Source organism: Dermochelys coriacea, chromosome 9 (assembly GCF_009764565.3).
Source record: "Dermochelys coriacea isolate rDerCor1 chromosome 9, rDerCor1.pri.v4, whole genome shotgun sequence".
NCBI classification, from domain to species: Eukaryota; Metazoa; Chordata; order Testudines; family Dermochelyidae; genus Dermochelys; species Dermochelys coriacea.
The window spans coordinates 55,000,563-55,024,149 of NC_050076.1; the positions used below are offsets into that span (position 1 = coordinate 55,000,563).

At 47.5% G+C, this 23,587-nt stretch overlaps 1 protein-coding gene across 1 annotated transcript in view; it reads left to right on the top strand.

The window, feature by feature from the left end:
- RAB6B (RAB6B, member RAS oncogene family) overlaps positions 1 to 23,587 on the top strand; it is a 117,123-nt gene that overhangs the window by 46,555 nt on the left and 46,981 nt on the right. The window contains 1 exon segment of the mRNA XM_038417644.2: positions 14,871 to 14,929. Coding sequence (XP_038273572.2) covers positions 14,871 to 14,929 — 59 coding nt within the window.

Below are 23,587 nucleotides of genomic sequence, written 5' to 3' on the forward strand. Positions count from 1 at the left end.
GCTCACGAAAGCTTATGCTCTAATAAATTTGTTAGTCTCTAAGGTGCCACAAGTACTCCTTTTCTTTTTGCGAATACAGACTAACACGGCTGCTACTCTGAAACCTGATTTTAATAATCTTGAATGTTTAACTAAATTCAAAATTCATATGCTTGTTTTGTTAAAATATGATATGTTTGCTGTTGAAGAAAAAAATCCAGAATACATAACGTTGTTTTAGTTAAATAAAACAATTTAAATGTCTGTCTGGTGATGTTCTCCTCCTAATACAGCATGGCAAGAAAATCCTCCAAGTATTAATGATTAACCTGTTGAATTGGAGATAGTTCACCTCCCAGTGACTTCATAAATATCTGCTTCAATTACCTTTGGTAAATGAAATAACCAAACAGTCATTCATTTTCTGATATAGCTGTAAAACTAATCTGAAAAGTTTTCAGAATAAATCACTTTAAAAATGTATAGTGTGTACCTTCTAAAAATGAAACCTACATCTATCTCTGAGTTGTGAAGAATATGTATTAAAGTTATAACAACCACCAAGAATGCACTTTTATGTAGAAATCCATGATTAAATCGAGTCTTCCTGACTAGTGATTTTAATCAATTTGATTTAAATCAAATCCACCCTGGTTTTGTATAATGAATGGGTGGATAAAATAATCAAAGCTAGAGGTTTTTTTCAAAAGACTAGGGGTCTTTTTGCTAAAGCCTAATGTAATTAGCCAGTGATGTGCGACCCAGATCCTCTGCATGGGCACAGGTGAAACGAAGGCTTGCCTTCATCCATCGGTGGGATGAGGAAAGGAGAAACTGACAGTGAGCAATTCCAGGAGGCCTTCATCAATTAGTACTCCTGGTGGCTTACTGTCCCTTCCCCTCCACTTCAGGACCCAGTCTGTTGTGTGCACACACAGCAGGCCATTGCTCAGCTGATGAGCAGATGAGGCTGTGATGAAGTTTCCTGTCCTCTGAAGTGGGGTCTTTAGCTTGCTGCCTCCTCCTAATAAATTAGAACAAACACTGGCTATGGGCTGACCTGATAGGCAGACAGAGTCTAGAACCCCGCACAGTCCTGGCCTCATTAGAATGCTGATAATGATTATCATTTATCCTCTGACAAGCTCTTGGGCCTGCTTTTTCCTCTGGAGAGTCATCCTCTGTCACAAGGGAGCTGCCTCTGTCTTCCACTGCAAGGGGGATCTGCATATCTCCAACTCAGAGGTCTCCCCTGTATAGGGAGCTGTAGCCACAGCTCTAATTCCCAGGAGGGTTTCTCTTTCTCCTGGAGAAGGATAGCTGAGTCCAGTGCTTAATTTGTGCCAGGGCTGAGCCCTGGCACCTCTGGGCTTGGCAGTTCAGAACCCCGGAACCTCTGGGCTTCCTGCATGAATTGTGAAAGTTGAAAAAGTTGTTTGAGTCCCATGCCAGGGCCCCCGCTCAGCCTCTTTCATTACAAATTAAGCACTGGTTGAGTCCATAGATCTGATCCCAAAGGTACTATACTGGGCCTCTTCTACTAGAAGTAGAAATGGTTTAAAAAAAAAAAAAAAAGTAGGTTTCCCCCTCCCAAACAAAAAAAGGGTTTTGACACCTAATAGAAAAATTTGGCTGTGATCAAAGTTTTTTGATTTTACTGAAAGTTTCTTGGCAAAGGGAAACCAGTTTTGTTTAATGTTGACTGAAAATTGTTTTGTTACTTTCATTTTTGAAAACTGAAAATAATTTGAACGTTTGATTTTCAGGTGTTTTTTTTGGGGGGGGGGTGTCCTCTCCCTTCCCCACTCACACTTTTCCGGGGGGGAAGATTAAATGAAAAAGGAGCAGGGCAGAAGTAACCCAAAAAACAAAAGGAAAATTTAAACTCAAAACAAACATTTTTGTTTAGCTTCACTTTTGGTCAGAAAATCAACAATTTCCACAAAATTTGGAAGGAAATGAATTCTTTCGTTTCCTTCCAGATTTTTTGAAGAAACTAATGTGTATGCTCTGACCAACACTCCTTGTAAGGTTTTTCCTTCCTGAATTCGGAAGATGCTGCCTTCATTACTGAGCTGGTGTAATTCCTGATTGCTTGAGCTGATGCTCAGTTTACTGAGGCAGAAGACATAGGTGGTGGGTAAAGAGGCCAGAGGAGGCTGAACCTCCCCAAACGGACCACCCGCTGCCTTTTGAGCATGCCGCCGCTGAAAGAGTGAGCGCCCCGGCCATGGCCCCACCTGCACTCCTCCACCCTGAGGCCTTGCTCCAACTCATCTTCTCTCCCCCCCGCCCAGGCTCTGCCTCTTCCCATCTCTGCTCTGCCCGCATGTGGGCCTTGTGGAAGGGGGTGAAGAGGTGTGCATGAGTGGGGGGGGCTCAAGGGAGGGAATGACGATCAGCGGGCAGGGAGGGCCTCGGAGAGGAGGTTGAGTGGGACTTGGGGTGGAGCATGGGCAGGACTTTGGGGGGAAGGAGGCTGAGCAGGGGCGGGCTTTGGGGCAGGGCCATGGTCCCAGCACGTGCCACCTCCCCCAATGGAGGAGTCCCGCACCGACCCTGGAAGAAAGTGAAGAAGATTCTGGAGCCAGGGTAGAACTCTGGAGTCTGACAATGTGATTGCTGTGATGATTTCCTAGCCTCATGGTTGCAGCTGATGGAATCTCTCTGTCACATAGCTAATGTATTAGACACTGGGAGCACTAGGAACTGGACTGAAAAGCAGGATAGGGACTAAAATGGTTTGTTGAGTTTTCTGCTGAGAACTTCTTTTCCGGATCATTCTGAGACCTTGCCTCAAAATCCCTCTAAGGCTCATAGATTCATAGATACTAAGGGCAGAAGGGACCATTCTGATCATCTAGTCCGATCTCCTGCACAGTGCAGGCCACAGAATCTCACCCACCCACTCCTATGAAAAACCTCACCCATGTCTGAGCTATTGAAGTCCTTAAATCATGGTTTAAAGACTTCAAGGAGCAGAGAAGCCTCCCTCAAGTCAACCATGCCCCATGCTACAGAGGAAGGCGAAAAACCTCCAGGGCCTCTCCAATCTGCGCTGGAGGAAAATTCCTTCCCGACCCCAAATATGGCAATCAGCTAAACCCTGAGCATATGGGCAAGATTCACCAGCCAGATACTACAGAAAATTCTTTCCTGGGTAACTCAGATCCCATCCATCTAATATCCCATCTCAGGGGATTTGGCCTATTTACCCTGAATATTTAAAGATCAATTAATTACCAAAATCCCATTATCCCATCATACCATCTCCTCCATAAACTTATCAAGTAGAATCTTAAAACCAGAGAGATATTTTGCCCCCACTGCTTCCCTTGGAAGGCTATTCCAAAACTTCACTCCTCTGATGGTTAAAAACCTTCGTCTGATTTCAAGTCTAAACTTCCTGGTGGCCAGTTTATACCCATTTGTTCTTGTGTCCACATTGGTGCTGAGCTGAAATAATTCCTCTCCCTCTCCTGTATTTATCCCTGTGATATATTTATAGAGAGCAATCATATCTCCCCTCAACCTTCTTTTAGTTAGGCTAAACAAGCCAAGCTCCTTAAGTCTCCTTTCATAAGACAAGTTTTCCATTCCTCGGATCATCCTAGTAGCCCTTCTCTGTACCTGCTCCAGCTTGAATTCATCCTTTTTAAACATGGGAAACCAGAACTGCACACAGTATTCTAGGTGAGGTCTCACCAGTGCCTTGTATAACGGTACTAAAGCCTCCTTATCCCTACTGGAAATGCCTCTCCTGATGCATCCCAAAACCGCATTAGCTTTTTCCACAGCCATATCACATTGGCAGCTCATGATCATCCTATGATCAACCAATACTCCAAGGTCCTTCTCCTCTTCCATTACTTCTAATGATGGCTCATGATTGCCACTCTGTGAGCCAACCTGCATGGGGCACCTAATGGAAATGCCAGTGGCACCCCCTTCCAGAGACCAAACACATCATCTCAACAATGTAGCCACAGTCTCTGTGAGGGAGGTCCTGGAACGCTGCAGCACCAAGCCATCTGGTTGCACACCATTACTAAAGGGCAGTCGAGCTGGGAGGCAAAATATGATCCATCTCTCTGAATTATGGTCCAGTCATAGACCCTAGAACCACCCTAGAACCAGTGCTGGCAAACCCGACAGGATCTTATTCCCCTGGTATATCTGGGTGCACAACACGCAGGGAATTAGCATATTTAATTAAAGTGCCTGATGAATGGCATTACATAGTTTCTTAATTAACATCTATGTCCTCAGGTGATGGCTTTAAATTAAAGAGTTTTTTCAACATTTCCCCTTTTACTGTGCAGTTAGTACGACCTGGAAGACTTTCATTATTGTGGGGGCTGGGAAAAGCTAGATTTTCAGTCAGTCCTCAACACTGCAGCATGGAGATGGAAGAGCTGCTGTCTGCTTTAGGGAGCCATTTACATCATACTTTGGGTGAATGGCACACTCTTGTTACATGGGGTTCTGCTAGCAGGGTGGGCACCAACACTTCCCAAGCGTGTGAGTAAAAGGACAGGCAAACTGAAGCGTCCATTTTCTATGGACGTACTGTGGTGAGCTGAGTCAGTGGCTATTCCTCTGCCAGACATCTGTGTGAGCGTGCACCAAAGCGAGGCATTAATTTGTTGTGGTACTGGTATTTTGCAGTAGTTTATGTATGGTTGTGTCCACAAAGGTCTAGGTGATTTCCAGATACTTGAGAAGCTGGGATGGTCTGCTCTCCAAAGACTTCGTCACCTGTGGATAAACTGACAGACCGAGGTTACAGAAAGGGGGACAACAACCCGGCAGTGTTGTAGGGCTTTTTGATTTCATAAACTGTTTAATTGAGGAGTGTAAGCTTAACAGTGCCCTGCGTGTTCTGTGGCTTTAGTACCTTCCAGTACATCCCTCTCTTTCAGGGCAAATGAGACTTTAGTCTGTAGGTCCACTGGTAGTCTTCTCAGGGGTCCCTTTGTGCCATGTCCTTGCTGGCTAGCTGTGTCAGTAGGTCCCATGCCCTTTGCTCAGCAGACCCTATCAGGGAGTGTCGGACTACAAGTCTCCATGTGTCAACCCAGTGGTCCTATGTATCTGGCTCCTTCCACAGCATAAGCCCAGGATGGGCCATGGCTCAGTTGTCTCTTCTGCCTGTGACAGAGCCTGTGCTGCAACCAGTGACTGCTTCCCTCCCCCCGCCTTGACCTTCTTCCCTCCTCTCTGTGCCTGCCCTCAGCTGAACCTGCGCCCGGAACACCTGATGCCTGGCTCCCTAGACGTGGTCAGTTCCCTTCTCCTAGGTTCTCCTGCACAGCCTGTACTTACCAGCCCTCTCCTCCACTATGTCTGTTCTCAGATGCATCCGTGTGCAGAGAGTGCTGTTAGGATCGAAGCAGGCAAACACTTGGTGATACTGATCATTCCCTTATGTCCCAGCCCTCTGTGTTCTGGAAAGCCCTGCTCTGGTGCTTAGCCTGAAGAAATCCAGTGTCTTGGTTTAGCAGCTTTTGTAGTAATGCATCTCAAGCAAGTTTGATGCATAGTTGGACAGGTGAGTAAACATACTGTAATGAACCTGCCAGCTCATTGTGGTGCAGTTCTGCACCCAGCCAGCAAACAGCCCCTTAGTCCCCAAGATACAGCAACAGAAAGTGCAAGCTGAGGGCAGGAAGGCTGCCTGAGAGCAGGGTAGAAGCCTGGGAAGTGACTGGGATGGGAAAGCTGGGCAGCGGGTGGCTTGCGGTTGGGACTGAGAGGCTGAGAGCTGAAGGAGAGACACTGCTTCTGGCATGGGCCAGTAATAGCCACAACAGGGGCACAGTGGGGCGGGATTACACAAGACCATTACCTGTATACTACAATGCCCCTAGGGGCTAGGTTGGGGAGTGCAGGCAGAAGCACAGTGGGGAGACTGTCACCTTTAAAACCCTGTACCATACTGCCCCTAGGGGCTGGGTTGGGAGCTGCCATTTAGATTTTTTTTGTTGTAATTGTTATACAGTTGTGCCCCAGGACAGGGGTTCTCAGGAAAAAAATTTTTGGTGGCCTCAGAGTGCGGCCACCAACTCTTGCTGAAAGAAAAGGAGTACTTGTGGCACTTTAGAGACTAACAAATTTATCTGAGCATAAGCTTTCATGAGCTACAGCTCACTTCATCGGATTTAGAGTGTGCAACTCTGTGTAACTGCCTCGCCTGTATAGAAGGGATAAGGCTGGCGAACTTTGTTACTTCCAGTCCTCCGTCCCTGGATCTGGTATAGATTAAATTGTTACAGGTGTCGGACGGTAAGTGCAACCACTCTTTGACGGCCCTCCTGATGTTGTCATCGAGGGAAGAAAGCAGTGCCTTCTTACAGTCAGTGTGGTCAGCTAGATAGATGACTCGTGGTACGGTGAAGGTATTAAGCATTTCCAGCTTTTGCGAAGGCTTGAGAGTGGCCCTGTTGATCCTCTCCAGCCAGGTGTCAAGCTTGTTGGATAATGCCGGTTTGGTGAATCCGATCCATGGATCGACCTTGAGTCCCAGATATTTCTCAGACTCGCCTGGAGCAATCATATTCAGACTATCATAACCGATTTTCCAGGCTTCACAGTTGTTGACAGTGAAAGAGCCATGGGTTGGGCTCAGGAGAAATCCGTGGCATTTCCTGGCTTGCACCTTGAGTCCAGAGAGCTTGCAGAAGGACTCGAGAATCTGGATGTTTGCATTCATATCTTCCCACAAATTGCTGAGCATGACCAAGTCATCAGCAAAGGCGAGTGCAGTTACTTTTTCCGCACCAACCGAGAATCCCTTGCCAGCCGTTTCTAGCGTTGAAATCTGAAGTTAAATAGCAGTGGTGACATTGGGTCTCCTTGCTTAACCCCAACTTCGATAGCAATGGGCAAGGTGAGCTCCTTCCCTACTTCCATATGGGTATGGACGTTCCTATAGGAGTCACTAATGATGTTGATCACGGGGTGGTCCAGGCCTCTTTCCCGCAGCAACCACATGATGTGATCGTGGGATACTGAGTCAAATGCTTTGGCTATATCTATAAATATGACACCCAGGGGCTTTTTTTCTTTTTTTGGCTTGCTTGGTGATGAGGTGGAGAACCTTTAAGTTCTCAGAGCAGCCAGGTGCAGCAATGAACCCCCTTTGCCTCGCATTCAATGGGCACGCTTTCGCCAGCCTGTTTGTCAGTGTTCTCGAGAATAACCGCAGCACGATGGACCTGATTGTATGAGGCCTCCAATTCCCTAGTTCCTTTAGAGCCTCTGGGTCCATCGTTTTCGGGATCAGTAAGGATCTGCATTCCTTAATACCATCAGGTATGATACCTGTAACCAGTAGCTCACAAAAGCTTATGCTCAAATAAATTTGTTAGTCTCTGAGGTGCCACAAGTACTTTTCTTTTTACAAATACAGACTAACACGGCTGCTACTCTGAAACAACTCTTGCTGGTGGCTGCTCTCACACTTTTTCCTAAAACATGTAATTAGCTTTAGAAAAAACAAATGAATATGCACATATACACGTCCAAATCATTGTAATTAATTTATTGCTAGCTAGTAAGTCCGTTGTGAAAAGTGATATTAACAAACATACAAGTAGCACTTTTCACAGAAGACTTACTCAGCCCTGCCAAGCCTGGGGACAAATTAAGCCCTGGATGGGAGGCCAGGGGAGGCATGGGGGGCTAGAGACTGAAACCCCATCTCCTGGGCCCTGTTGCCGTGCAACTGGAGCTGGGGACTGGAGCCCGAAGCCTCAAGACGAGCCTGCCTCTGCTACCCCAGGGCTCAACCCCAAAGCCTGAGCCCTACTACCCCTGGGAATGTGGGGAACTCACTGGGTGCCTGCTTCTCCAGTTGTGCCCCAGGTGTCTCCAAAGGGGGCACAGCCCAACCCCTCCTGGCAGCCCCAGCAACCAACACCAAGGCAGGGCATCCAGGAGCAACAGGGAGGGAGAGGACCCCCTACTTTGGCTCCCCTCCCCCAGCCCAGGAGGCTGTGGCCTTAAGAAAGGTCCCTGGTGGCTGCATGCGGCCACAGTGGCCACATTTGAGAAACGCTGCCCTAGGGTATTTGCACCTTGTATTTCTGGCTCATCTAGTAAAGGAATGTTATCTTCACAATGTGTGTTCAGGTCTGGATTCTGGTAGAGCCTGGTGCTTGGAGCTTCTGCCATACTTGTCTCCAAGCACATCAGAAGGGACTGGCATATAACCTCCTGCAATGGGTGATTATTATTATTATTTATTTGTATTACCATAGCACCTAAGAGCCCCAGGCATGGATCAGAGCCCCATTGTGCTAGGTGCTGTACAAAGCCAGAACAGAAAGACAGTCCCTGCCCCAGGGAGTTTATAATCTGAACTATTGTCTCTTGTCTTATACCTAGACAGACAGATGGGGGAGTACAAGTAAACAATGAAGCAGTATTGGTCAGCATGACAGGCAGTGGTCTCTGCACTCCAACAGCCTCAGCATTGTCAAATGTTCTGTAGGCCTCATTGCAAAGGAGGGTTTTGGAGGAGGATAGGGAGGTGGCTTGGCGCTCCTCCCAAGAGTGAGGGGCAGCCTGGCAGAAAGGACTTATTTGAAAATGTACCAAGAGGGTGATGGACGCCAGCATCATGGGCTAATCAGAGGCTTGAGAGCAAAAGAGAGATGAGAGGTAGGGTGGGAAATGACTGTGAAGGGCCTTGGAAGTGAAGACAAGCAGCATATGTTGATGCGATGGAGAAGAGGGAGCCAGTGGAGGAATTCAAGGAGAGGGGTGGCACAGACAAAGCAGTGGGCTAGGAAAATTATCTTTGCAGCTACATTCTGAATGGATCTGAGTGGGGCATGGTTGCATTTGTCTCTGTATGACTCTGGGGCATTTCCGTATTCATTATCATGCTGATTTTACCTAGGCCAGGTCGGATCCCATATGGAGCCAGGTACTGTCTGAAAGAATTGACTTTGGGAAAGCAGGTTGCGCCGTTGCCTGAGCTGAGACATAGTACACACCTTTCACAAGTGACTGCTGAACACCACATGAAAGGGTTACATTGTGTTCTACTTTGGAGCCATCAGATCTAGGCAGCAGCTCCAGCTTCACTGAGTCCCTCCTGTGTCTCATCAGGCTTACATCTAATACAATCCTGTTGTCAAAATCAGACCAAGGGACTTGTACTAGCAAAATTCTTTGTTCAGAATGGTTAGTCTTGATGACTGAAGTAGAGCTGTCAACATTTTTTGACCAGAAATGAGCTGTGTTCTCCCTGCCACCCAAAAAAAAAAAAAAAGCCGTAAAAGTTTTTCATTTAATGCAAAATGTTTGCCTTTAAAAATTTTTTTGGAGGGGATGGGTAAATTTTATTAAAAACAATTACTTCAAATATCAAAATAGTTGTTGCAATATTTTGTTTACTGAAAATCAAGCTTTTGCTAAACAAAAGAAGTTAACAACCATTTTGATGTTTTTTGAGAATATTTTCCAAAAAAAATTTAAATTGGAAAAAAATTCAGGAAAAATACTCTGGGTATTCTAAATGATTCTATTTCAAACCTTTGGAAATGACAGGAATTTCAAAACATTAAAATTTTTCATGTACGTTTCCATTTCTTCACACACATTTAATTGCTCAATATTCTGACTTTGAATCTACCATTCTGATGCCAGGAGCACCAGTGACCCTTTGTGTAACATCTGTTAAGACTGAGAAAGATTCATGTGGATGTTTTTACCATTTGCTTAAGATTTTTGCAGTTCCAGACTGAGTGAATTTGTCTGCTTGGGGCTTTTTTACGTTTAGTAAGCTAACCAAAAATGTGGTTTCTGGCTTGGTCGAAGCTTAAAAATTAGTCTGACCTAGCTATGTTGCTCAGGGCTGTGAAAAATTACATACCCTGAGCACCGTAGTTAGACCAACCCAATCCCTGGTGCAGATGTCAGGGCAGAATTCTTTAGCAGCTGTAGTGTAAATTCGCCCTCTGTCATGCTCCAGTAATGAGTTCTGAATGTGTCATGTGATCCGATTCCTGTTTGGGGCACCCAAGTATTACCTTTCTGGATGCATAGGAGTGGCTCAAGTCACAATGAAAGGAATATTTTTTCCTTTGGGGAGCAGCCCAGCTCCTTTGAAAATGTCTGCCTATTCTAAGAATATTGAGGGGTTAGCCTCAGCTGCAGCTACCCATTGTGATGTTCCCTTGGTGTTATCTGGACTGGTGATCTGCTAAGTCACTCCAATCCTCAACTCTGGGAGCCAGCCTTACCCTGCTGTGCTGTGAGAATCCCTACGCCTGGGCTGTTCACACACAGCCTCTAGCATGTAAGCTGCTCCCAGTTACGTGAGTGAGCACGTTTGGTCAGTTTAAGAAATAGCTCCACTGTCACTCGTGACGTGTTGGTCAGAGCGAATAGCACACTGGTCAGCAGTTTGGGATACATTCCTGCAGCCTAAAAGAGGCAGGGCGCACAGTACACAAACCATTGAAAGTTGGTGCCAAATCCGGATGGAAGCACAGGGTATGCTGGGATGTGAAGGAACGCATCATGGGGCATTGGGACTGGAACCAGGATGCCCCACAACCCCCTCCACTTTCCCACAAGTCTTAGCGGCAAAAGAGAAAGAGGTGCTCTGTGGGATAGCTGTTCAGAGTGCACCGCTCCAAATAGCACCGCAAGTACTGCAAGTGTGAACACACTATTGCACAGGCAGCTGTCAGTGTGAACACATAACAGCTGTTTTCTTTCTGCAGTCTCTGAGCGGCGCTGTTACTGCCGGCTCTGTAACTTTGTCAGATGTGCCCAGAGAGCATGGCAAACATCTCTCCCTTTTATCATGTCCTTTCTTCCCCCTTGGCTTTGCCCCCCCCCGCTTCAGAGTCAGGGGTGACTCACTCGAGAGTCCAACAGATCCTTTGTTGCTGCCTAGGCCAGTGTCCTTTGTTCTGGGAGGCTGGGCTGGGTTTGTCCCATATATGTCCTGATGAGGTGTGAACTGCCCCTCTGCTCCTGGAGAGTTTTTGCCTGGGCTTGTTCTAAGCTATGAGGACATATTTTCAGCCTCATAACTATATACCTGAAATTACAACCTATAACATTACTATAACAACAATGCTCAGTGCATCATGAGCCTTCTGGAGACACCCGACTTGACAAACTTTGCATTGGATACCACACAATCATATTATAAGGATGAACAAGGGGGTGCAGGCTGTTCCCCTAAGGTCCAGAGTGTCACACCCATAGTTCCAGTTTTATCAACTAAAGTTCTAAACGGAATCCCAAGACTGAGCCCACAACTCAGATTTGAGCCTCCAGTTGATATTTCAGAGTAGCAACCGTGTTAGTCTGCATTCGCAAAAAAGAAAAGGAGTACTTGTGGCACCTTAGAGACTAACAAATTTATTTGAGCATAAGCTTTCTTGAGCTACAGCTCACTTCATTGGATGCAAGTGAGCTGTAGCTCACGAAAGCTTATGCTCAAATAAATGTGTTAGTCTCTAAGGTGCCACAAGTACTCCTTTTCAATTGATATTTGTGTGGTTGCTTTTAAGCTTGCTTTGTGCCTTGTGTTTTAAACTCCACAGGTCGGTAGTGTGCTTCTGTGGGATTTGGGCTTGGAGTCTGCAGAATGATTTTTAGGTTATAATGTTTGCTTGGACTTTAGGTGTTGTTTTCAAATCGGACTATGTGAGTCTAATGGGATATCAGCAACTGCTTGGCTTATGCCTGAATTGTTGTTTACTTCACCAGTGTTAGTGCTGACTGTGAATCAGTAGAAATCTTATTGCTCTGGAACCTTTGTTCCCTTTCATCTTTGGTCAGTAAGGCACCAGGCCTTGGCCAGGCTAGATCTGTGTGTGGGTAGCAGAAAGAGCTCTGTATTCTGGCCATGGGGGAAGGGAAGGGAACAGTGATTGATTGCTCATGAGTAAGGAAGGCTGTGTGTCTGTCATGGAGGACCTCTGTGACTTCTGCAGCGGTCGGTGCGGCTGGCTCCGGGGCTGCCTGAGCAGCTCTGGCAGCACTGACCGCTGCTGGGGCAGTTTGAGTGTGGGAGGGGGCTCAGGGCTGGCATAGGGGATTGGAGTACGGGGTATGCTTACCTTTGAGGGGCGGGGCTCTCCAGAAGTGGCTGGCATGTCCTTGCAGTTCCTAGGCAGACGGGCCAGGGTGCTCCACGCACTGCCCATGCTCACAAGTGCCACCATCGCAGCTCCCACTGGCTGTAGTTCCCAGCCAATGGGAGCTGCGGAGCCAGAGCTCATATTAGGGGCAGCTTGTGGAACCCCGCTGGCCTTCCCTCCCCCTAGGAGCTGCAGGGACATGCGGAATCATGTAGGGAGTCTGCCAGCCCTGCCAACCCACCCCTCCCCAGCACCAGCAGGGGTCCCGGGCCGTGAGTCACTGCCCACCCCCCTCTCCTAGCACCAGTGGGGGTCCCAGGCCATGCACTGTCACGTGCCCCCCCAATCAGTGGGGGTCCTGGGCCATGGGCCAACACCCTCCACTCCAAACCAGCAGCGGTCCCAAGCCACGTGCCACCTCCTGCCTTCCCCGCAGCACCAGCAAAGGTCCTAGGCCAGCCCCCTCAGCACCTGTGGCCACCTCCAACCACCGCCCCAGAGCATCCCCGGCCCAAGTTTTAGTTAGGGGTATAGTACAAGTGATGAACAGGTCACAGGCCATGAATTTTTGTTTACTGCCAATGACCTGTCCATGACTTTTACTAAAAATAACCGTGACAGAAACATAGCCTTACTCATTAGCAACCACCCTGGCTATCCCAGCTCAGGCAATCCAGCATTGCTGGTTGACTAAAACTAGGTTGAGACAATAAATTAAGCTTCCTTTGCATATCCTGAATTCTGGGCTCTGCCTCAGGGCTGCTCTACCTTATGTAAGTTGCTAACGGCCCCAAGGTCAGCTGGATCACAGTGCATTCTGACCAGACCCCCAGTATGCCCCTTACACCAAGCTTTGCAAAGGATGCCGTGGAGATCTGTGGTGGCATATCTATCTCACCTCAGGGACCTGCTGACCCCAGAGGCCTTGGCTGGGGGTTGGCTCCATACTCCTTTATGCCGACAGAGCAGTATGAGGGGCCAAGGCACATTGTGAAGTGTGGCTCCAAGAGCCCCCACCGTGCCATTGTGGGTCTATTAGCATTTCCATTCTCTTGGCATCCACCAGCCTGATGCAGTGCATGCAGCATGTTCCATTTGCTCGAGGCCCAGTGTCCTCAGTTTGCCTGGCAGATCTCTCAGCTGTGCAACAATCACAGAGGAGAAAATCCCCATGTCTCTGGCCAGGTCATGTCAGACTGGGCGCCAAGTGAGCTTCAGCTGTTCCTCTGATGTGGAAAAGAGGCTGTGAAGTTCAGGCATGAATGTCAAGCAGCTCGCCCAGCACGATGTGGGGGTAGCATTCTCTGGGGGCTAGAACATTGCTATGGTTCTCCTTCTCCAGCAAATCTTTGCTTCTGGGGAGTGGTGCAGCGGAAAATCGGGGAGATCTAGGGCCTAATCTTAAAACCACTGAAGTCAATGGCAGTCTTTCCACTGGCTCAGGAACAGAGTATTAAATTTCTGAGTCACAAAACAATCCATCCAGTGTCTCTGAGCCACATAATACTCAGCACCATAGACGCTGCACATGCCCTATGTGTGTTGTCTGCTAAATCCATATTTCACCTGACATGGGCCCACAGCTTTGCACCACACAATGTCATGCCTGCACCAATAGCTGACCAAGTTCATTGTCTACTCCAGGCACTTGCAGCGGGAGGTTTCCATCATGATGGGTGAACCTTAAAAGATGGAGAGATTGTCTTGGAAAGGGTCCCTGCTCAGCAGACGCCATTCTGAATTCTCCAACGGCTTTTGAATATAAGTGCACGCTAGGGACCTAATTCCCTCTGAAAATTAATATTTTGACATTCAAAATAACTAGCCCTGCATAGGAGAGGGAATTATCATTGTGCCATTTAATTGGAATCACTTACCATGCCAGATTGGATGCATTATTGTTCTCTTCAAAGGAAGAGAAGTCAATCACAAAGAGAAGGCCAGATCCTCAGCTGGTGTAAATCAACATAATCTGATTTTCACCCCCCAAGGGCCTGGCCCAGCATGACCAAGTTCTTTCAAAAGAAAACCCCATAACTATCGTAAGGGTCTTAATACAGCCATGGGAGAGTGTGGAAGGGGAGAGCCAGAGCTGCGGTTGCATCCTCTGAAAATGACACATAGATCAGGTGGAGTAAAGACAGCGGCACACTCTGAGTACAGCTGACCGAAAGAGGTGGCAGTGGTTTACTGAGGCTTAACAGACATGCACTGAACCTCTGCAGTTGGTGGGGTGAAGTGCACAGCCCCCAGGGGAGAAAAGTTTGGTTACTTTCCATTCCAGTGACCTTGTGGACTGCTGGCAGTGAGGGAATATCACACTGGCGGAAATACCCTCATTTTGCAGAACAATAATGCTCTGACATCACAGGAGTTAGAGCTGTGGCTAATTTTACATAGCCACAGCTACAGATCTAGGACACATGCCTTTCTTCTAACACCACTGTCCCCCAAGCCAGCCTTTATAGTCACAAATTCTGTAACCCCCCTCTGCCTATGGACGGGATTGAGAGCTGTATGACTTTAAAGGGATGCTCTGTTTTACCTCTCCCTAAGAATGTAAAGCAGAAGAATAATAGGCCAAGGCCTACGCCCCTTGACCCACAGGAATATTCTTATCAGTCAGTGGGTTGCTCTCTGCTGTGTGGGTGTACAGGGAGATGCCTGGGATTAGCATGAGTTTTTCTTGTCACCTTTTCGTCTGTGATCTTTAAAAGAAAGTGAAGGGCCTGACTGTGAACTTCTACACCTAATCCCTTGTTCCTTCTTCTCTTGCAGTTGGGAAGACATCCCTGATCACAAGGTTTATGTACGACAGTTTTGACAACACGTATCAGGTGAGACCCTTTTTCCATTTCTGGATCTGGAGTGACAGTAACCCCAGTGCACCGCCTACTCCCTGTCAATCCCCAGCCATGTTCTGTGCACAGCGTCAGACCCACTTCGGAGCAGAAATAAGCTCTCTTTCTTCAGAGGTGGGAAATGGACTTGTGAACACGGCCCACTTATGACTCCTCGTATAGACCGGCACTGAGATCTAGACTATAGGGCTGTTTATTTTCAAAGGCGCCTACATACTTGCATCCAATTCGTTGTGCATGAATGAAATCAGCAGGGTCTGCTGCGGAACACTTCTGCCTAGCAACCCAAAATGGGTGTAGTGGTGTGAGCACATGAACTTGTGTTGCAAACTGGCTACCAACAGGCTTTCCAGTGGTGAATGACATGCATGCACTTGGGCTACTCTTTACATTACCCATTTCCTGCAGTAGCTGGCATTGGCGCATTTTGCAACCATCGTGACATAGTCTATACGTTTTGTGGAGTACTCTAATTAATTTATGCAGATAATGTCTATAATTTCACAGGGATTGTTTTGAGTTCTGGATGCGTAATGAGAAGTAAACGCCAGCTGTGTGATCACCTCAGACTTTCCAAGTTCCACACTGATGCTGTTGCCAAAATGTAGGGGTCATGATTCTCTTCTTGCTTTGGTGTAAATTAGGAGTAACTCCACTGAAGTCAGTGTAAAGATGAGGAGAATTAGGACTAAGTTCTTCATATCCTAACTCTGCTTTGTCCACTAGAGTCTTCCTGAATTAGCTTGGGACCCCAAAGACACAAATTGGGTTTCTCTTTCCTTTCATTGTGCATTCAGACAAAGGGATTTCTCCGCTTTTATTTCTGTTTCTTGTGCGTTGAACAACATCCCCCTGGGGCCAATGAACAAAATGTAACTCAATCTAGACTTCCCCTTTCACTGGTGTCTCCACCTTTCCTGGGTTTGTTTCTCTCAGGAGGGATTTGCCCTTGGGGCAAGCGGTCAACCCAAGCTATATGAAGTGTAGTTTAGCTGAGAGAGAATGGTATCGATCACAACGTGTGTCTGCTAGCAGCTCCCATTGCAGAGGAGCCAAAATGTGACCTTTCAAACAATGCATGGCCTGAAAGCCCCATCTGCATGTGACCCCCTTCAGAGGCATTTTCCTGTCTGTAGGACTCCTCCTTCTCTCAGTATGCAGGTGTGAGCTGCCCTGATTGTGCACTTCGCCAAGATACCTTGGCCCTGAAATGGAGGGTTCACCTTTGTTAGGGAGGAGTGACTGTGCCATTGATGGTGATGAAACCATGGGCAGCTCTCACGAGGGGCCAGACCCTGGTGCCCCACTCATGGTGACCGGAACTGTGCTCCATGGATTCTCCGCAGAAGTCAATGGGACTGCTCAGCATGTGTGTAACTCACTGGGTCAGTGTGCATCACACGTCCCCCTCTGTGCCTGATCCACAGAGTGAGCCTTTCTGTTGCCGCCCCAGTGAGAGAGTCCGGATCCTTTGCATATGCAGGAGAAACTCAGGTCCTTGTGGTGGGGTCTCCCTGCTTTGCTAGGTTGGTCTGGCGTCTGACACCCTCTGAGGAGGCAGGAAGTCGCCCAGCGATTGCTCCAATACCCACTCTCTCCGAGCACCCTGACTGGACAGGACCTCAGTGTCATTGCAAAGAACAGTCAGTGGGAACAGACGTACCTCACTCAGTTACAAATGGCCTCGGCAGACCAGGTACAGCGGCTCCTGCCCTTTGGCTGTAGCTGGTTCGTATGTCTGGGGCAGGTTCCCAGGAGTCACATGCTCCAGCTGCTCCTTGGGCTTGCTGCTGAAGTATCTGTGTTGTCCTATCTCAAGTGGCATCCCTCAGCCCTGTTTGCAGAAAAGCTGGCAGCAGGGACAAGATTTCCTGCTAGCCCTCCAGCCAGCTTGTGCTCAGAGGTCAGCTCTGCTGCCTGTCCATCCCCAGCCAGGTTTCCAGAGGTAGGGCCTGCCTTCACAGCACAGCTGCTGATCTGTGGAGTGGGAGTGTCACCCATTTTGCTCAGAGGGTCCCTGGTTTGATCCCCAGTGTGTCAGCTGCAATGATGGTCATTGCACAAGGAGAGCAGATGCTGGCCCCAGATGACTAGCATGGCCTAACCCAAAGGGAGTCAGTCAGGGCAGAGAAGCAATCATCCCAGGAACAGCTGGAGAGCCCTTAAGGAGCAAGACATAGGTGTTAGATGTCGGAGAGCCCCCCCAAGAGGTGGGGAAGCCCTGCAGCTGGACTGAAGGAACTATCTGGGAGAACCAGAGCAATCCAGGTAGCACAGTGCAGCTGGAAAGCTGCCTTGAGTCCGGAGCAGCTGGGGGTTCCCTTGGGGTCATGGAATCCCCCAGCCATCATCGGTCCTGTAGTTAGTCTGTGCTATGCCAGGGGCCAGTCCGGTCCCCACCCTACCCTACGATCAAGGGAGCGGAAAGGTGGCTTGGACCTGCACTGAAGGTGGGTCCAGCCCCGCTGAGGATTCTGTCTTCTGGGTTCTCTCGGTTGCTGGTTTGTCCACTGTGAACCACGCTGGGGTAAGATCTGTACATAAAATAACAGCCACCCAATGCCAAGTGACAGGATCCTGTACTGAGCCCAGTTTCCCTGTGCTAATGAAGAGAACAGACATTCCCTAAATGGCATTTATTGACCTGGGGCTCTGAGGGCAAGAACTGCTGTATCTATGGGACTGTGTTTGGGAGCAGGATTGCTGAGTGTCTGAAGAAGTCTCCCTGTGCAGAAGAGAATGGAGGGTGCTGAAGCAAAGAAACCAGAGGGGAAGTGTGACAGACCCCTGGGTACAATCTGGAACTGTGGGACCGCTATGGTGCCTTTACTCTCTAGCCTGGACTGTCTCTTACAATGCTATGCCAGTGACAAGCAGCAGACCCTTCCAGGTGCTGTTATCACTCATCCAACAACATGCAGAGACACACCAAGCTGAATTGCCTGAATGCTCTCTAAGCCACTCATGAATTATACACAGGGAAACACCAGCAAATCCCCCCAGCCTTGCACCCCAGGAATGTACCAATCTTACACTGCTCAAGACCTTCTCTCGAACAATGCAAGCTCATTAATTAGTTTGCTACTTCATCCGAGGATAGTGGACATGCACCAGCCTTTGTAACCTAAGCAGTTCCCCCAAGCACTTAGGACAAACTCACTGGTTCAGATTAAAATACATTTATTAACTACAGAAAGATAGATTTTAAGTGATTATAAGAGGTAGGCATAAAGGTCAGAGAATGTTACATAAGAAATAAAAAGTAAACACGCATTCTAAATTTTAAACTTTATCATACCAAGCAAGAGTTGAATCAAGCAGTTTTTCTCACCCCACTAAACATTGTAAGCAGTTCACAGATTTTAATACACAGGCAGAATTCTTTGCTTAGCCTGGGACCAATCTCCCCAGTTCAGTGTCTTTTTCTTCCAAAATTTCATGTTGCCTTCAGAATAGGTGGGGGAGGAGAGAATCTCATGGTGCCACTGTCCTTTATTTCATACCCTCAGTTAATGTGCTTGGAAAAATACTGGCTCAAATATGGAGTTAAGCATCACATGTCCCAAGGCCTTCCCGAGTCACAGAGTTAAGCAAGTGCCATTGTGTGTAGCTGGAGCAAGTGTCTCTTATTGAATTGTAACTCTCTTGTTTACAATTCTCCTGCTGGTCAATGGCTGGTCACTGGGTGTGGGTCACCTCGTTTGAGACTCACAACCTATTTCAATAACAACCATATACCAAAATCTTTCAGAGTAGCAGGATTGTCTGGCTATGTAGACTCCCTCCTCAGGCCCTTTGTTACCAGCACTCCCAGCTATCTTCGAGACACCACTGACTTCCTGAGGAAACTACAGTCCATTGGTGATCTTCCTAAAAACACCATCCTAGCCACTATGGATGTAGAAGCCATCTACACCAACATTCCACACAAAGATGGACTACAAGCCGTCAGGAACAGTATCCCCGATAATGTCACGGCTAACCTGGTGGCTGAACTTTGTGACTTTGTGACTATCATGCATTCCTACAACTACAATACCCACCTGCTGAAGTGAAGAAACAGATTGACAGAGCCAGAAGAGTACCCAGAAGTCACCTACTACAGGACAGGCCCAACAAAGAAAATAACAGAACGCCACTAGCCATCACCTTCAGCCCCCAACTAAAACCTCTCCAACGCATCATCAAGGATCTACAACCTATCCTGAAGAACGACCCATCACTCTCACAGATCTTGGGAGACAGGCCAGTCCTTGCTTATAGATTCATAGATACTAAGGTCAGAAGGGACCATTCTGATCATCTAGTCCGACCTCCTGCACAGCGCAGGCCACTGAATCTCACCCACCCACTCCTATGAAAAACCTCACCCATGTCTGAGCTATTGAAGTCCTTAAATCATGGTTCAAAGACTTCAAGGAGCAGAGAAGCCTCCCTCAAGTCAACCATGCCCCATGCTACAGAGGAAGGCAAAAAACCTCCAGGGCCTCTCCAATCTGCCCTGGAGGAAAATTCCTTCCCGACCCCAAATATGGCAATCAGCTAAACCCTGAGCATATGGGCAAGATTCACCAGCCAGATACCCAGGAAAGAATTTTCTATAGTAACTCAGATCCCATCCATCTAATATCCCATCTCAGGGGATTTGGCCTATTTACCCTGAATATTTAAAGATCAATTACTTACCAAAATCCCATTATCCCATCATACCATCTCCTCCATAAACTTATCGAGTAGAATCTTAAAACCAGATAGATCTTTTGCCCCCACTGCTTCCCTTGGAAGGTTATTCCAAAACTTCACTCCTCTGATGGTTAAAAAACTTCGTCTGATTTCAAGTCAAGTTGCTTACAGACAGCCCCCCAATCTGAAGCAAATACTCACCAGCAACCACACACCACACAACAGAACCACTAACCCAGGAACCTGTCCTTGCAACAAAGCCCGTTGCCAACTCTGTCCACATATCTATTCAGGGGATACCATCATAGGGCCTAATCACATCAGCCACACTATCAGAGGCTCCTTCACCTGCGCATCTACCAATGTGATATATGCCATCATGTGCCAGCAATGCCCCTCTGCCATGTACATTGGCCAAACTGGACAGTCTCTACGTAAAAGAATGAATGGACACAAATCAGACGTCAAGAATTATAACATTCAAAAACCAGGCGGAGAACACTTCAATCTCTCTGGTCACTCGATTACAGACCTAAGAGTGGCTATCCTTCAACAAAAAAGCTTCAAAAACAGACTCCAACGAGAGACTGCTGAATTGGAATTAATTTGCAAACTGGATACAATTAACTTAGGCTTGAATAGAGACTGGGAATGGATGAGTCATTACACAAAGTAAAACTATTTCCCCATGGTATTTCTCCCCCCCACCCCACCCCCCACTGTTCCTCTGATATTCTTGTTAACTGCTGGAATTAGCCTACCTTGCTTGTCACCATGAAAGGTTTTCCTCTTCCCCCCCCTGCTGCTGGTGATGGCTTATCTTAAGTGATCACTCTCCTTACAGTGTGTATGATAAACCCATTGTTTCATGTTCTCTGTGTGTGTATATAAATCTCTCCTCTGTTTTTTCCACCAAATGCATCCGATGAAGTGAGCTGTAGCTCACGAAAGCTTATGCTCTAATAAATTTGTTAGTCTCTAAGGTGCCACAAGTACTCCTTTTCTTTATACCAAAATCTTGTAACTCTATATACAATAATGATATATATATTTGGACAGAACAATGAGTTTCATCAGATCATGACCTTAAAAGGCATTTTTTGTACAAAATATCAGAACCATATACAAGTGGTGAGTGAATGTGAGAGTTACAGGGCACTGTCTTGAGGTACAGTGCATCACAGGACGTCACTGTCCATATTTGCTGAGTCCCCACTTCCCTCCCTTCTTTGCTGACTGTTCTTAATCCCTGACCTGGAGGGCACCCTTCACCTCCTCAGATTAGAAGGAGTTCCCAGTGGGGCCAAGAGCCAGTATGCTCACATGTAGTTTGAAAGAGGTTATGCCATTTAATTGAGAGAAAAAGAACTAGTGACATTTGGCAGCCATTTTCTCAGTGATATTGGGATCCCAGGGCCACCTGATCTAATCAGTGTTGCAATTGATTGAGGTGAACGAACAGTTCTTTCACCTTTTACAAGCAATTAAATAATACATCAAAAGAGAGGCATAGTCTGAGCATGCTGTATTAATTCGTGCATTAAAGGCTCCCTCATGTTCATTAAGGCCATGCTGGATTCTGCAAACACAAGCAATAGCTGTGCTCGGTAAATATTTGATTGCTGCTGTCCCGAGTTAAATAGTTTGGTGACTTCTGCTTCTCTTCTGACTGTCCCAATTAGGGAGAGAAGTACAGTCAGTTTCACACTGTACAGCACTGTGGGTAAAGGAAGGATAACAGTTATCAAGGCACGCAGCACTTCCAAAATGCTCTTGCCTGCTCCAAGATGGCTGCCGATGGTAATGTTTGCTGGTCAGCCATTCCCACCAGTTCCACAGCAATTCACCACATTGCCAGTGGCGGCAAGTGCCCGTGATGGGCCCAAGCATTTGATTTATATCCAAGTGGCTGCAAGTTTAACAACAGGCAGGATCCCAAGGATCAGTAAACCCAAGGCCTGCAGCCCCTATTGCATGCAGGAGCCCCACACCTCCCCACAAGCACTAAATCCAAGCGCAAGGTGGGTTGATATCTGATTTTCTGGGAAAGGCCTTTGGCCCCCTTTCTCAACCTCCGCAGGCATATGAGCTCTAACCCCCCACATTCATTAATGCCCATAGTGGTGATCCTGTGAAATAATGATATCATCACCCTCTCCCCCGTCCCTGCCCGAGCACATAGGAGTTGAGCCCCAGCTCCTTTCCAGGGTGCACCTGTGCACCACGAAGGGCTCAGAGAGCAGCAGGGGGCAGGAAGTCCCAGCAAGCGCATCCTGAGAGACACCAGTGGGAGAGGCAGGGTCCCAGTGCCCTCACCCTCCCCAAGCACATGGAGATGGAGCCCTGTGTGGCTGCTTGCTGGGAGAGGGGTGGGAATCTGAAGGCAGGGGGAGGGAAAGGCTGCAGGAGGAGAAGCCTTCCCCCCCCCAACACAAACACCTTCCCAAGAAAGAGCCAGTTGTGATGACTGGGAGGCAGTGTGTGGCCTACAACCTGGACAAGGGGAATGGAGCATGGGCTAATGCTGAAATATGGACATTTGAATACGTGACTTTCCCTTGTTACCCAGTGGAATAAAATTGTCAATAAGCAGGCAAGAGTGGAGATTTACTGCTATTGAAACAAATCAAAGGCAAAATACAAGGAAAGTTGGGGATTAGTCCTGCTTTGAGCAGGGGGTTGGACTAGATGACCTCCTGAGGTCCCTTCCAACCCTAATCTTCTATGATTCTATGAAAGGAACTAGGCAGCGGAACTTATAATAAGAGAAAAAGAAGAACTAAAAGAAATCCAGTTGCATGTGACTCTGCCCCAGATCCTCACATGCATTTAGGTGCCTAACTCCCATTGAAGTCCCTCCTCCTCCTCCGTTCTCATTGTGTGTTGAACCCACTTGTTATGTTCTGTCTTCATCTTAGCCTGGAAGCGTTGGGGGCAGAAACTGTCTCTCACCACGCATTTGTGGGGCCCTTGACCCTGATTGCGGCCTCATGGCACTGCTGAAATACCAGCGGTAATATCACCCTCACACCTAGGAGACTCTGCCTGCGCTGTGCAAAGTCCAAGAGGATCCCCCTCAGACTGGCATCAGCAACAGACCCTGGTGCCCCATTCATAATCCTGTCCTAGCAAGAAAGATGGAGCCTGCTGCTACCCGACCCGCTGCTAAACACAGGGAAAGTAGAAGGTGGCCTGTTTCCTCGTGACCTATCAGCCAATCCCAGCAAATTTTAGAGGAACTGGGACTGACCAGTGAAGATGGACTAACTGCCTTCCACTGGTGGGGTCCATCTTACCAGCCCCACTCTGCAAACCAGCAGCAGTTGTAAAGGTAAGTCACCTTCTGCTCTGATTGCCTGTGAAAATGTGTTTCTGGGCTGTTTTGCAAAATCATTTCGGTGCAGTTGCTGCTGCTCCACCAGCTGGACTGTCTGCTGAATCAGCACCCCCAAAACAACGTTTCTTCCCCACTATTGGAGCAAGGAATGAACTTTGGAAGGACCCACGGGGCAGTGCCCAGTCCTCACTGGACTATGGTCTCTGTCGGAGATGCCCTTTCATTCGAAATAGGGAATTTCAAAGGAAATGACAATAAGGGAAGGTAGGAAGGTGCTTCACTGCTCTTCCCTTCTTCAAGTCAGACAGCTGAGGCAATACTCAGAAACTCTGGTTGGGACTTTCCAAAGGCATCTAAGGGAGTTAGGTACTCATAGGTCTTGTCTACACAGGGACACGCAGATAAGTTTATCCAAATTGATGAACCATGTGAATTGATAGTGGATTTGTAAAACCACATTAAACCCCTGGGTGGGTGCTCTGATTCAGAATTAAAGAGGCCTTAATTCGATTTAGTTTAGTTCACTTTGGAAGTGAATTAAGCTAAATCAACTTCAGGCCACTTTAATTCTGAATTAGAGTGTTCATACTGGGGTTTAATGAGGTTCAACTAAT